This window comes from Budorcas taxicolor, chromosome 7 (assembly GCF_023091745.1).
Source record: "Budorcas taxicolor isolate Tak-1 chromosome 7, Takin1.1, whole genome shotgun sequence".
NCBI lineage: Eukaryota > Metazoa > Chordata > Mammalia > Artiodactyla > Bovidae > Budorcas > Budorcas taxicolor.
In genome coordinates this window covers 95,398,649-95,413,556 of record NC_068916.1, presented here as the reverse complement: position 1 = coordinate 95,413,556, position 14,908 = coordinate 95,398,649, and the positions used below count along the sequence as shown (strand labels likewise).

The following is a 14,908-nucleotide window of genomic DNA, read 5'->3' as shown; positions in this document are numbered from 1 at the left end:
CCTGCAGCCCGCTTCTTCTCCATCGTCACCTGGGCTCCAAAGTGATGTTCGAATTGCCTCTCTCTTGGGACACCTCAGAAACGTCAATTCAGCCTGTCCAAAGGCAGGCATCCGTTTTCCGCCTCTACCAATTCCCCTCCTTCTGACCTCTGTCCACCCGTCAGTGGTAACCGGGGCCGGGCTCACTGCTTAAGAAGATGCTCGCCTCACGGGTGCTGACTCTGCACTGGCACAAACCTAGCAGTACCTGGCTCGGTACCCAGCTCTCTTGTCTCACCTTAGGGTTGCCAACCTAGACCATTCAGACGCTGAGGCCCCAGGTCATCTGAGATTTTACTGCTGCCCATCATTTGCTAAAGCCTGGAGCTTGCACCTCTGCAACACCTCCTGCCTTGCTCCCTACTCACTGATTCTATCCTAGCTCTAATTCAGGCTGACTGCGGACTCCCCGGAACAGCCCCTGACCAGCCTCCCTCTTTCCAATCTCTATGCTGTCTCATCACAGCCATTGAGGTCACTTAATCCTCCTGCAGCCTGGTTTTAATCCCATCATATCGCTCCATCTGTTCTCTGATCCCCAGTGTTTACCTGCTGCCAGCTGTACCACTGCCACGGGGATTAATGCATCTCAGTGTGTTCCTCAGCAGCGCCTCGACCTGTCTTTCTGGTCTTACTCTCCTACTCATGTCTCCAGTGCTTCACCCACACTGGAATGCCCTTTGTACTCAGATCACACTTCTATTTTTCTCTCTTGTTATGTTTGCAAGCCTGCAATCCCAGTTTTCCTTTCATGACTTACTCAGACCGTATTCACTCAAAGTCTTCCCGGGTTCTCCAAATCAGACAGAATCCCTGTCTCCACAAACAGCTCCCTGTGGGGGCCTGTTTCAATCTGTTTGAATGCAGCCCCGAGCACACTAGAGGGGCCAGGGATACCCAGGTGGCTCAGTGGTAAAGAACCCGCCTGCCAACGCAGGAGCTACAAGAGGCTCGGGCTCAATTCCTGGGTCGGGAAGAAGCCCTGGAGGAGGAAATGGCAACCTGCTCCAGTGTTCTCGCCTGGAGAATCCCCGCGGACAGAGGAGCCTGGTGGGCTACAGTCCGTGGGGCCACAAACAGCTGGACATGACTGAGCAGAGCACATCCTAAAAAAGAGAGGCCAGCCTGCAGCCCAGTGTCCTGCAGAGCCAGACCGCAGTCCACAGTGCTTCACACACAGTGTGGACTGAAAAAGAAATCGCAGGTCTCGTCAACCTCATCTTCTGGGAGACAAATCAGAGGCAAAGAAAAGTGAAATAATTTGCCCCAAGCCCCAGCACAAGCCAAGGCAAGCAGAATCCCATACAGACCTTGCCTAACTTCACTGTTTGATTTTATAGATAACCCTGGCTACATAATGTGTGGCATACATTTTCAAATTCTGAGTGCATTTTAAATCTATTCCAAGAGATCCAATCCTCTGCCTTCAATCTATCCACTTTTCCATCTGTAGCATCTAGGTATCTCTCATCAACACAAGAGTGAGGTGTACCCTGGGGTCGGGAGGGAGAGTCTCAAGGTACATACAGGGGGTCTGCGGGGAAAAACAAAACAGTTTAAAATTCGAGTATTTCCATTTAAAGTTCATGTAAATTTTGCCATCATGCCACCTGGTAGCTGCATTAGTTTGGAGAAAAATAAGCATGCCTTTTCCTTTTCAAAATCTAAGAAAAACGGATGTTTCAGCGAGATGGGCCATACTTTTATCCTATGACTTTCCTTACCATCTAGTCTGCAGGGGGATAACAGTTTCCATTTTGAGAAGCAGGAAAATAAACATGCTACTTTTTTTTTTTTTTTTTTGCTTTCATTTCCATCTTATTGTTGCTGCAATTAGTTACCTGTGGCTTTAAGAGAAATAAGTACTAGCAATTCTGGGACAAGATGACTTCCAAACTGATTACTAACCAACTGCTAACTCTGTACTGCTCTAAGTAGAAACAGCAGACCATTTCTTGTCTTACACTCTTGGGCTAGTTCCTTCAAAGGATCCAGGGAAGCTGCCCATAATTTGCTAGCAGGGCACATATACTCCTGAGAGGGCTTGTGAGACCCCCTTGAAAACCTCCCCTATCAATTCACGTAGGTGCCGTGACCACACATGATTTACTTGCTTCAAGAGGGTAGTGTTCATATGAAATGTTGAGAGTAATGCTAATTCAAATGCTCACAGCAGTTTTAAGTGCTTCATTCCAAACCTATAAATCCTGCTGGCAGGGTCTGAGTCCAGCTGCATTTTAATTTTCTTGGTATTGACACGAGGCCTTACATATGGCAGGTGCTCGGTAACTGTATTCAATACAGGAATTTAAAATTCATTTTTGGTGTCTTGCTCTCTTCTTTATTCTTTAGACGCATGCTCCTCTTCATCAAATGTCACATAGGACGTGTTCAGTTTTACCGAATGACGGGTTATTTGGGTATGACAGCGCTGGAACACTGAATGGTTAAACAGAGGCCAACCCGGGAAGAACAGGTCTTCGCTGAGCATATGTTTCTCATAAACAGACCTGACAAGCGTCAGGGCCCATGCACACGCCGTATCCTTCACGTGTGCTCACCTTGTCAGCTGGTTCGGCAGATGCTGCAGCGGCAACAGCAGGAACAGCGCTCTTTCCACCACCGGAAATCTCGTCCTGTGACTTGGTCTAAAAGAGCAACAGAACTAAGTTAACTTTGAATGACCGTTTTCAAGATCATACATTTCAAATGTTACCAGGGAGCCCCTTTCCCCTCGTGGACATCTTGTAGAGAAATGGTCACTAGCTTCTGCTGGACATGATGCAATGTGGGGGACACAGAGCTGGACTCCAGAGCTTACAGAGGCCAGGTGGGTAAAACACACAGGTGAAGTGGGCCGGGGAGGCTCACACCAGGCTGCAAGGATGCCAGTCAAGTGTTGCCATGGGGGCCCACTGCTGCCAGCGATTCCAGTTCTTCAAGAGAAGCTAGACATTGGCATTTTATGTGAACTATTCTGACTGTGACTGTTGGCAGCTAATTGAAATTCATTTTGATTACGGTAAGCCAAATAGAACACACAAGTGGCTGCAGCTGGTGGGCCACACAGCAATCCTGATACAAGGTATATTGTTGTGTACGAGATATATGGTCTTCCAAGAGCTCATAATGAAAAAGTTCTTCTCACAGATGCTTATTCTTCTTATATATGACTATTGTTACTTCTGGAAATACAGAATATTTTTCTAATTTTTTTGGCTCTGTAAGTTGATGTCTCTAGTAAGAGCCACAAAATTCTAAGACCTCCAGGTAAGGAGCAGATCACGCAGGGCATCTGAATTCCCACAGCCCATAAGGAGAGGGCTTCCCTCATAGCTCAGTCGGTAAATCATCTGCCCGCAATGCGGGAGACCCGGGTTCGATCCCTGGGTTGGGAAGATCCCCTAGAGAAGGAAATGGTGACCCACTCCAGTATTCTGGCCTGGAGAATCCCGACAGAGGAACCTGGTGGGCTACAGTCCATGGGGTTGCAAGCATCAGACACAACTTGGCAACTAAACCACCATGAGGAGAGGGGTGCAGGAGGCAGCCTCAACTCCCAGCTTCTTCTCTGTAAGACACCAGAGCCTGCTCCCTCAAGGTCACAACTGGGCACTGCTGGGCAGTGGCAGGGTGTGATGGAACATCCCCCAGACCCATCTGATGCCCTCCTCAGGCCTTACATAGTCCCAGGTCCCCTCAAGGCTATCTGCAACACCAGGAAAGGGATAACACCAAATCTTGACTATACCAGATACATTTGGCATAGCTCTGAAGAGTCACCTGCACACATCAGTGTAGGCAGAGGATCTGTATCTTATCCCCTAGCTGACATTAGTGTTTCCTCATCTATCCACCTGGTAAAGCATCTGCCTACAATGCAGGAGACCTGGGTTCAATCCCTGGGTCGGGATCCCCTGGAGAAGGAAATGGCAACCCACTCCTGCACTCTTGCCTGGAAAATTCCATGGACAGAGGAACTTGGTAGGTTCCTGGGAGAACCATGGGGTCTCAAAGAGTTGGACACGATTGAGAGACTTCACTTTCTTTCTTTCATCTATCTGTCTGCTTTACTAACCTTTGGTTTTGTTGATTTCTCTGATGGTGGCTGCTCGCTTGATTTGGAAACAGCTTTTTCCTTAGGAGCATGCTTGCTTCTTGTATCTGAGGGGTGCTTGGGTAGGCTTTTTGGCTGAAAACAAACACACCCCCCACAGGGTTAACAATATGTCACATATTGCTACTTTTCTCTGAGGAGAAAGCAATTTATAACAGTTGTGTTTTATGTAGTCAATTGTGAGAATTTAAATTAGTATGATACACGTGTGACAAATTTCACTTTGGGTACAAAATTTGAAACAATGCCATTCCTTTTCTCCCAAATTCAGCAAGAATCACACAAGCAAACTGCAATGCCTGCTGATGCCACACAGAGGTGCCATTTTAACAGAAAAACAAATAACTGCCATTCTAGGTAGGACTTAAGTGTTGAAAGATGAGAGTTCAGAATTTTATCCTTCATAAAAATAAGGAAAAAAAAAAGCTTCATCTTATGATCATTTACCTCTGTGTGTTCCTTTGGCTTTACTTCTTGGGTTTTTTTCTCATGAACCACAGATGGCTGTCAATTTCAAAAGATAAAATTGCAATTACATTCTAGGCCATTGTTTTTGTATTTTGCAAATAAGCTCAGAAACAAAGATCCCAATTAGACCATTCTGCCTCTCTTGGGAAAGGCCCAGTGAGAGAAGCGGCTGTTGATGTCTGGTTGATAATAGTCCTACCAACAGTCTGAAAATGATAATTATTTAAAAAATAATGGAAACTGTAGTATTTCATCTGGAATGACTTTTTACATAGGTATGTATCTAAATTATAGGCTGTTTATCACAATTCATGTAGATCATTTGGTAACTGCAAGTCCATCCACAGAAACATCAAAAAGATCACTGTGAACACTGAGTTTGTTTATAGGGGGATCCTACTCTAGAAATTAAATTAATTTTTAAAAAAACCTCCTTCATAGGACACGAACACTGTATTTTTTTCAGTTAAATGATTTACACGATCTTTTCTGTGTTACAAGTAGAGAAGACAGGTATCACCAGAAACCCAATTCTCTCGAGGCTGGGTAACCAAAAACATTTAAATTTGGAATAGAAGACAACTTCCACCAGCTGCTGAATTATACGTCTACAGGGGCCACCAAGAGGTCTTACACAGAATCACATAAGCTTTATCTTTTACCCAGATGACCCTGGCCCCCCACCCCTGCCTGCACTTAAAGTACTCCAGCCCAAACCGCGTTTGTGCTTTCCGACAGGAAACCTTGCGATTGTATCTGAGTAACTGCTCAAGTGTGCTTGACAGAAGTAACGCACAGCCCCTTACGGAAGAGAGACGCTTGCCCCACCTGCAGACATTCCGGGGTCCGTCTCCACACAGACGGGAATCGGCTTTCAGTCTAGACAGCCATGCATCAGGAAAGAAAGGGAGGCTGTTCCCAAGGGCAAGTGAGAGCTGTATCCTAAACAACCAATAACTAGTCCACCAACGGAGGTGAGACCACCACGGTAAACTCAGGGCCTCTGAGGAGAGGCTGTCATCTTCAAGTTATCTAGGTGCTGGGTTCAATAGACACCTTTATTCTCCATGTCTCATCATTAATCAGATACTCATCACCCTTTGTCTCTTGTCCTTTGCTCCTGTTTTTTAATTATTTCAGCTAGAACGAAGACCTAGATTTGAACAAAATGCTTTCTGAAGTAAACTGTTTTCATTTATAAAATATTATTCATCTTAATATATATATAGTTAACATTATAATTATTTTATATCCACTCTACATAATCATATTCAAAAGGGTAATCCAAAATTAGTTAGCTGACAATTTTTTTTTTTTTTTTACCATTCAGCAACCAATGTAGAAAATTGGCTATTCATTATTATTTCAAAGAATTCCAATAATTCATTAGTTGACTTAAATCATTTACCTTAGATGATTGTGGCTTCTTCTCAGGTTCTGTTTTTACAGCCTAAATGCAAAAGAAAGAAAAAGAAGGGAAGGAAAAATAAACAGAGTTTATAAAGTTTATCATATATTTTCTTCAACTAAGGGACCTAAAAGATAAGTTTTATGTATTTATAAATGTAAGTGTTGTGAGGTAAGATTATTATGCTTTTCTTGGAACTGTAACTGCTATTTATGTGGTCATGCCACATGGCTTGTGGGATCCCGGTTCCCCAACCAGGAGTCAAATCTGTGTCCCCTCCAGGGGAAGCAGAAAGTCCTAACCACTGGACTGCCAGGGAATTCCCGGAATTGTAACTCTTTAGATAAATACTGAAGCACGTCTGCTCTTACGACTGAGATGGCAATCTGCATCTTACTTCTGCGTGTATTACAGATACGTAGAGATTTGTTATCATGAACACTGTAGCTCACACATTAACAAAAATAAAAACCCTCATCCCTCAAAGCCACTAACATGACTGACCTCTTTATGAGTGGAATATTCAGCACAGGTTTCAGCTGATGAGGTACAAGAATGGGATGCTGACAGTGTTGAGAACATTGGAAGCAGTGAAGTTTATTTTTAGGGCCAGAATGTGAGTGATGGGCAAACTAAGCCTACTAGAAGTCTGTGATGGGCCAAAGCGTTACAGAAGATGGTGAACTGAGATTATTAGCTCATGCTAAGCAGCTGCAGTGACCATTAGTAAACATACGTGTCCCCTGGTACAATGAACCACATCACCTGTTTTTTGTGTCTTTTCTTGTTAGGAGAATGCGGTCCTTCCAGCTGTTTGCTGCCTGGAATAGCCTAATATAAGAGCACAGCCCCAAGTGTGACTTTATTTTCTCTGACAGTCAGGTAAGCAACACGAATTAACAGAGCTAAAGGTTTTATCAAAAGTTTTCTGAAATGCTGTCTGCACAATATTACAACGGTTTGATCAAACAGCGCATAGATTCTTTGTTGCACAATAAAAATCTAGTGATCAAATCTCAAGTTTGAGGAACGCTTCTGAAGAGCTGGCTATGATTCAGGTTCTTTAGTGGAGTATTGGACAATTTCACCCAACCAAAAGTTACCTGTGTCAAAAAAGACAATTCCTTAAGCGCACACATCCCTTCTCCATATAGGGAGGAAATGAAAACAAGAATAAAACTTGATGAAACAGTTTATGAACTTCTCAAAAAGAAGAGATTAAAAATGAAGCCCGATGCTTCCTGCTATTCCTTCCTCTTTATGTGCTTGGTGGTATCAGCACAGACTTCTATATTTTACTATCTTATCTGAAGACAGTGATTAAAACTCCTCTTAATTTATCAGGTCTTACGCTTCAGTAATGAAGGTACATGTGCTCCTCATGTAACGAGCCCTTTTATGCCAGCACACATTGCTTTGGGAAGGAAACACAGTTCATGAACAAAGAAATGTTTTTAAAATTTTGGTTCTTTTCAAACTGGATCCTTGTGAATGAGTTTCTATACTTGCAACACTGCTTTTTTTAGTTTATGCAAATGTAATCTATTAAATGATTAACAAGGAAAATAAGCCAGCTGGTATTGTAGTGGTTTGAGTCTATCAACAGCTTCTAATTTCTAATCTGGCATTATGGCAATATTTTGCATGGAAGAACTCTACAATACAATTAAGAATGTATAATCACAAGAAAGAATGTATAATCACAGAATCAAGCAGCTTCTAATGAAATATACATTTGAATCAGTAATCACTAACACATCTCTTAAGTTTATTTTTGGTGGCGGTGAGGCTGATGAACATAATAACGATGACAATAATAACTAACGTTTATTGATAGCCCCTCAGTACAAGGGACTGTTCTAAACTCTCTGAGTCCTCACAATATTCCTATAAGAAAGGTATGGTGAGTATCATTATTATCATCACCACCATCATCCCCATCTCATGACATGAAATATCACTTTGCTGTACACCTGAAACTAACACAACACTGTCAATCAACTATGTGCAAACATAAAATAAAAATTAAGTTTAATTAAGTTTAAAATCAAGTTAGGAGGAGTTTTCCAATATCATAGCCAGCATGGAACCAGGAATAAAAGCCAAGCCATCAGGCTCCAGTGTCCACTCTACAGAATCTCTAAGGGATCTCCCCTGATTAACAATGATCTGACCTTTCACCCTACACACAGCAGGGTGCCTGACAAGTGTGAGGGACATGAGAGAGAACTGAGACCCAGACATACTGCGTACAGCTAGACTGACTTTCATTTTAAAGGTGCCAAACATGACAAAGATCTCATACAGGCTTTACCTTGCATTAACACCTTTTCTCTAAAAGCTCAAAATATTTAGAGAAATATGCTCATACAATTTGCAAAAATCCCCAAGAGGAGGCTAGTATAAATGTTATAAGCCAAATATCAGAAGTATATGAAGGGAGGTGGGGACAAGACATGGAGTGGGAGGACATGAGCTCTCACGGACACACTAAAATCACAAACACTGAACAGCCAGCAACAAAAATCAAACAACAGCAGCCACAAAAAACTAAACATATATTGCAATCAAATTGGCAAAAATTAAAGACAAGGAGAAAATATTGAAAGCATCAAGGGAAAAACAGCAAAGTGGGCATGGAGAGAACATACCCCCAAATAATAAAGGCCATATATGACAAACCTACAGCTAACAACACACTCAACAGTGAAGGGCTGAGAGCAATTCCTCTAATATGAGGAACACTACAAAGATGTCCACTCTTTCCACTTTTATTAAACATAGTTTTGGAAGTCTAAGACATGGCAATAGGAGAAGAGAAAGAAATAAAAAGAATACAAATTGGAAAAGAAGACCCAAAAATGCCCTTGTTTGCAGATGACACGATACTATATGTAGAAAACCCAAAAGATGAGTCCAGAAAACTATTAGAGCTCAGCAACGAATCTGGTAAAGTTGCAGGATACAAAATCAGCACAGAGAAAACTGTTGCATTTCAAGACATCAACAATAAAAGATCAGGAGAAACTGAGCAAACAATCCCATTTACCATCGCATCAAAAAGAATAAAATACCTAGGAATAAACCTACCTCACGAGGCAAAAGACCTGCACTCCGAAAGCTGTAAGACACTGATGAAAGAAACTGAAGATGACATAAACAAATGGGAAGATACACCATATTCTTGGATTCCAAGAATCAATATTGTCAAAATGACTATACTACCCTAGGCCATCTACAGACTCAATGCCGTCTCTACAAAATAATGGCATTTTTCACAGACCTAGAACAAAAAATTTTAAAACCTGTATGGAGAAACAAAAGACCCCACACAGCCAAAGCAATCTTGAAAAAAAAATGGAGCTAGAGGAATCGGGCCTTTGGACTTCAGTCTATACTACAAAGCTACAGTCATCAAATAACTATAACAGAAATATATAAAAAAAGAAATACAAATCAACAGAATAGGATAGAAATTCTGGAAATAAACTCATTTACCTATGGTCAATTAATCTCAACAAAGGAGGCAAGACTATACCATGGAGAAAAGATAGTTTCCTCAAAAAGTGGTACCAGGAAAATTGGACAGCTACATGTAAAAGAATTAAGCTAGAAAATTCTGTAACATCATACACAAAATTAATTCAAAATGGGCTGAAGACCCAAATACAAGACCAGATACTTGTATAAAACTCTCAGAGGAAAACATAGGCAGAACACATTTTGACACAAATCACAGCAATATATTTTTGGAGCCATCTCCCAGAATAATGGGAGTAAAAATGAAAATAAACAAATGGAGCTTAATTAAAAGCTTTCTCACATTAAAGAAAACCACAAACAAAATGAAAAGACAACCTACAGAAAGGGAGAAAATGTTTGCTAATGATGTGACTGACAAGGGATTAATATTCAAAATTTACAAACAGCTCATGCAACTCAATATTAAAAAAAAAAAATGTTATAAAATGGGTAGACCTAAATAGCCATTTCTCTAAAGAAGTCACACAAATGGGCCAAGAGGAACATCAAAAGATGTGCAACATCACCAATTATTAGAGAAATGCAAATGAAAACTAAAATGAGATATCACCTAACACCAGTCAGAATGGCCATCATCAAAAAGTCTACAAACAATAAACGCTAGAGAGGGTGTGAGAAAGGGAACCCTCCCATACTGTTGGTGGGAATGTTAAATTGGCACAGCCATGATGGAGAACGGTATGGAGGTTCCTTAGAAAACTAAACGAAGGACTACCATAAGATCAAGTAATCCCACTCCTGGGGACAGGTCCAGAGAAAACCATTGTTCAGAAGGATACGTGTATTCCAGTGTTCACTGAAGCACTGTTTACAATAGCCAACACATGGAAGCAACCTGTATGTCTTTCAACAGATGAATGGATTACAAAAACATATATATATCTATATGGATATTACTCAGCCATTAAAAAGAGTGAAACAATGCCATTTATGGCAGCATGGATAGACCTGGAGATTATTGGGCTAAGTGAACTAATTCAGACATGGAAAGACAAATATCATGGTATCTCTTACAAGGGGAATCTTAAAAAAATGGTACAAAAGAACTTATTTACAAAACAGAAACAGAAAAGAAGCTTTTGGATATTAAAGGGGAAAGGAGGGGGGATAAACTGGGAGTTTGGGATTGTACACACTAGTATTTAAAATAGATAACCAACAGGGATCTTCTGTATAGTACAGGGAACTCTGCTACTCACTATTCTGCAGTAAATGGAAAAAGCACGCGCACCACAAACTACACAAACTAACACAACACTGTCAATCAACTGTGGGTGTGGGCGCTCGGTTGCTCAGTCGTGTCTGACTCTTTGCGACCCCATGGACTGCAGCCCGCCAGGCTCCTCTACAGGATCATCCCTCCTTATGAGACTATCCAGGCAAGAATACTGGCATGGGTTGCCATTTCCTCCTCCAGGGCATCTTCCTGACCCAGGGATCAAGCCTACAGCTCCTGCATTGGCAGGCAGATTCTTTACCACTGAGTCACCTGGGAAGCCTACTACAATATAAAATACAAACGAAAAGTAATTAAAATTAAAAAAAAATTAAAGAAGCACATGAAGATAAGATGATTGATGAGAACAGTGTGACTGAAATCCACCAAGGACAGAAAATTAAGGCCAAGACCGCTTCTGAGTCACCCACTGGGCATCCTAGTCTTGTTCCTCCCTCGCTTCCCTCAGTCCACGTCTGCAGGAGTGCCAAGAAGTCTCATGATTCACGCTCAGCAATGGCTGAAGCATTTGCTGACATTTACTCTGGAAAACAGGACACACTTGAAATAAGCATCGGCCCTTAAGCTGAGAGTCAGCAGGGATGAATTATAATGAGGCGTTGTGTCAAACGTGAACCAAAAAAATAAAAAAAAGGAAATCCCGTATTTCTGGCTCTCCTTTTTATCTCCTTACTTTAATTTCCATGGACTCTAAGTTCAATGAGAATTTTTGGGGGCAGGAGCTAAATATTGTTTCTATAGTCTTAAGACCATTTTAAAGATCAGATTTTCTGGTACTTTTTAAGATTAGTTCAGTTCAGTCGCTCAGTCGTGTCCGACTCTTTGCGACCCCATGAATTGTAGCATGCCAGGCCTCCCTGTCCATCACCAACTCCCAGAGTTCACTCAGACTCGCATCCATCAAGTCAGTGATGCCATCCAGCCATCTCATCCTCTGTCGTCCCCTTCTCCTCCTGCCCCCAATCCCTCCCAGCATCACAGTCTTTTCCAAAGAGTCAACTCTTCACATGAGGTGGCCAAAGTACTGGAGTTTCAGCTTCAGCATCATTCCCTCCAAAGAAATCCCAGGGCTGATCTCCTTCAGAATGGACTGGTTGAATCTCCTTGCAGTCCAAGGGACTCTCAAGAGTCTTCAACACCACAGCTCAAAAGCATCAATTCTTCGGCGCTCAGCTTTCTTCACAGTCCAACTCTCACATCCATACATGACTACTGGAAAAACCATAGCCTTGACTAGACAGACCTTTGTTGGCAAAGTAATGTCTCTGCTTTTGATTATACTATCTAGGTTGGTCATAACTTTTCTTCTAAGGAGTAAGCGTCTTTTAATTTCATGGCTGCAGTCACCATCTGCAGTGATTTTGGAGCCCCACCCAAAAAAATTTTGACACTGTTTCCACTGTTTCCCCATCTATTTGCCATGAAGTGATGGGGCCGGATGCCATGATCTTCGTTTTCTGAATGTTGAGCTTTAAGCCAACTTTTTCACTCTCCTCTTTCACTTTCATCAAGAGGCTTTTTAGTTCCTCTTCACTTTCTGCCATAAGGGTGGTGTCATCTGCATATCTGAAGTTATTGATATTTCTCCTGGCAATCTTGATTCCAGCTTGTGCTTCTTCCAGTCCAACGTTTCTCAAGATGTTCTCTGCATAGAAGTTAAATAAGCAGGGTGACAATATACAGCCTTGACGTACTCCTTTTCCTATTTGGAACCAGTCTGTTGTTCCATGTCCAGTTCTAACTGATGCTTCCTGACCTGCATACAGATTTCTCAAGTTAAGCTTGGTATAAATTTTAAGGTTAAGCTTGGTATAGTGCTTTGGGCTTCCCTGGTGGCTCAGAGGGTAAAGCGTCTGCCTACACTGCAGGAGACCCGGGTTCAATCCCTGCGTCAGGAAGATCCCCTGGAGAAGGGAATGACAACCCACTCCAGTACTCTTGCCTGGAAAATCCCATGGACTGAGAAGCCTGGTAGGCTACAGTCCATGGGTTCGCAAAGAGTCGGACACGACCGAGAGACTTCACTTTGGTATAGATAAGTAGTGACACCTAATAGGTGGTTAATCACGAATCAGATAACACATATTTTGAAAAAATTAAGAAATTAATTACTAAATAAAAACATAACTTTACATTTAAAACTAAAAATGAGTGCTAAATGACACTGGATAAGGGCTTAGAGTTTGACAGTGTGTTTCAAGATATTTGCAATCTCCTTTAAATACAGTTCAAGTAATGCCACAGGATTACTAAATAGTACTAAATTATGGTGCCAGTATTAAATTATGGCATAGGATTCTACTTGGGACAGTAAAGTAACAAGAAAAACACAAAGCAAAAATATGTTGGTAATTTTAAACAAGGGCAATTTGATAATAATGGAGCTGGGGTAGCTCTTAAAGGCACTGAAGAATATTAGCTCATAAGAATTAGTTGAGAGCATCTTGAAAAATGCTTCCTCTTTAATCTTCCATCCTAGAACATTCCCGAGAAACTCAGTTCAAGTCATAGTAAGTAGGTGAGAGGGTTTCGGTCGCTCAGCCAACTCTTTAGAAATAGGCTTATTATTCTATGTGGCAATCCCACCGTAGGCCATTCTTTTATTTTTAATTCTGAAATTCCAAGAAATTATCAGAATACACCCCAAGAGCTCAACAACGGTTTATCAATAAGATGGTGACCCACATGACTCAAATGTCAGAAAAAAAACTTCAGAAAGCACCTGAATTCTGTGTCACTTCTTTCTATGTTCATTTAGTGTAAACTTTCTCATTCTTGGATTTCGTTTTAAATGGTTAGGATAATAAAACCATTTTAGTAAGACACTAAGAATTTATATTTCTATCTATATCCTGATAAATATACTTAGAGAAATTATCTTACAATTAAAAAAACTCAAGGCTAGAACCAAAAGAACTCTCACTGACTACACTTTTCTAGATATTCTAAAATGATGTATAAGTATATAGATAGTGTTTGAAGGAAATACTGAAAGGAAAGCTGAGTTTTCAAAGACCCTCATTAATTAAGAAGAAAATATTTACTTCCATAGTGTAGGTCTCCTAGGACACACAAGCTATCTGTCAAAGTCTCTATTCATTTTGCTTTACAAAATGAAGGGCATTCACCCAAGTTGACCCTTGAAGACTCTCCATACCTTGGCTTCTGTGGGATTCATACTGGAAGACTTGCTGGCTGAAGCAGAGGAAGTAGTTACCTAGAAAGAAAAGAAACAGGAAGTTTGATTCTAGCTAACCCTCAACCGGCTTTGTCCTCCAGCTCCTTTTAACCATAGCAGGGTAGTAGTGTTAGTCACGCAATCGTGGCCGACTCTTTGCAACCTCATGAAGTGTAGCCTGCCGGGTTTCTCTGTCAATGGAATTCTCCAGGCAAGAATACTGGAGTAAGTTGCCATTCCCTTCTCTAGGGGATCTTCCCGACCCAGGGTTGGAACCCAGGTCTCTTGCATTGCAGGCGGATTCTTTACTGAATGAGTCATGGTGGAAGTCCCTTTAAAGCATACTTACTTTTAACTCTTTACCTTGGTTTTATCTCACCTAGAGATCTTCATGACCAAGATAATCACAATGCTGTGATCACTCATCTAGAGCCAGACATCCTGGAATATGAAGTCAAGGGGGCCTTAGAAAGCATCACTAAGAACAAAGCTAGTGGAGGTGATGGAATTCCAGTTGAGCTCTTTCAAATCTTGAAAGATGATGCTGTGAAAGTGCTGCACTCAATATGCCAGCACATTTGGAAAACTCAGCAGTTGCCACAGGACTGGAAAAGGTCAGTTTTCATTCCAATCCCAAAGAAAGGCAATGCCAAAGAATGCTCAAACTACCGCACAATTGCACTCATTTCACACGCTAGTAAAGTAATGCTCAAAATTCTCCAAGCAAGGCTTCAGCAATACATGAACCGTGAATTTCCAGATGTTCAAGTTCGCTTTAGAAAAGGCAGAGGAACCAGAGATCAAATTGCCAACATCCACTGGATCATGGAAAAAGCAAGAGAATTCCAGAAAAACATCTATCTCTGCTTCATTGACTACGCCGAAACCTTTGACTGTGTGGATCACAATAAACTGTGG

General features: G+C 41.5%; 1 protein-coding gene across 12 annotated transcripts in view; it reads right to left on the bottom strand.

The window, feature by feature from the left end:
* The window catches only part of CAST (calpastatin), a 135,613-nt gene that overhangs the window by 44,034 nt on the left and 76,671 nt on the right, over positions 1–14,908 (bottom strand). For 4 of the 12 annotated variants that reach the window (XM_052643730.1, XM_052643729.1, XM_052643731.1 and 1 more), the window contains 6 exons: positions 13,970–14,029; positions 6,798–6,863; positions 6,033–6,074; positions 4,604–4,660; positions 4,118–4,231; positions 2,601–2,687 (listed from right to left, as the gene is read on the bottom strand). In XM_052643730.1, coding sequence (XP_052499690.1) covers positions 2,601–2,687; positions 4,118–4,231; positions 4,604–4,660; positions 6,033–6,074; positions 6,798–6,863; positions 13,970–14,029 — 426 coding nt within the window. The remainder of the gene's footprint in view (positions 1–2,600; positions 2,688–4,117; positions 4,232–4,603; positions 4,661–6,032; positions 6,075–6,797; positions 6,864–13,969; positions 14,030–14,908) is intronic. The other 8 variants (XM_052643735.1, XM_052643734.1, XM_052643740.1 and 5 more) reach the window with 3 other exon arrangements.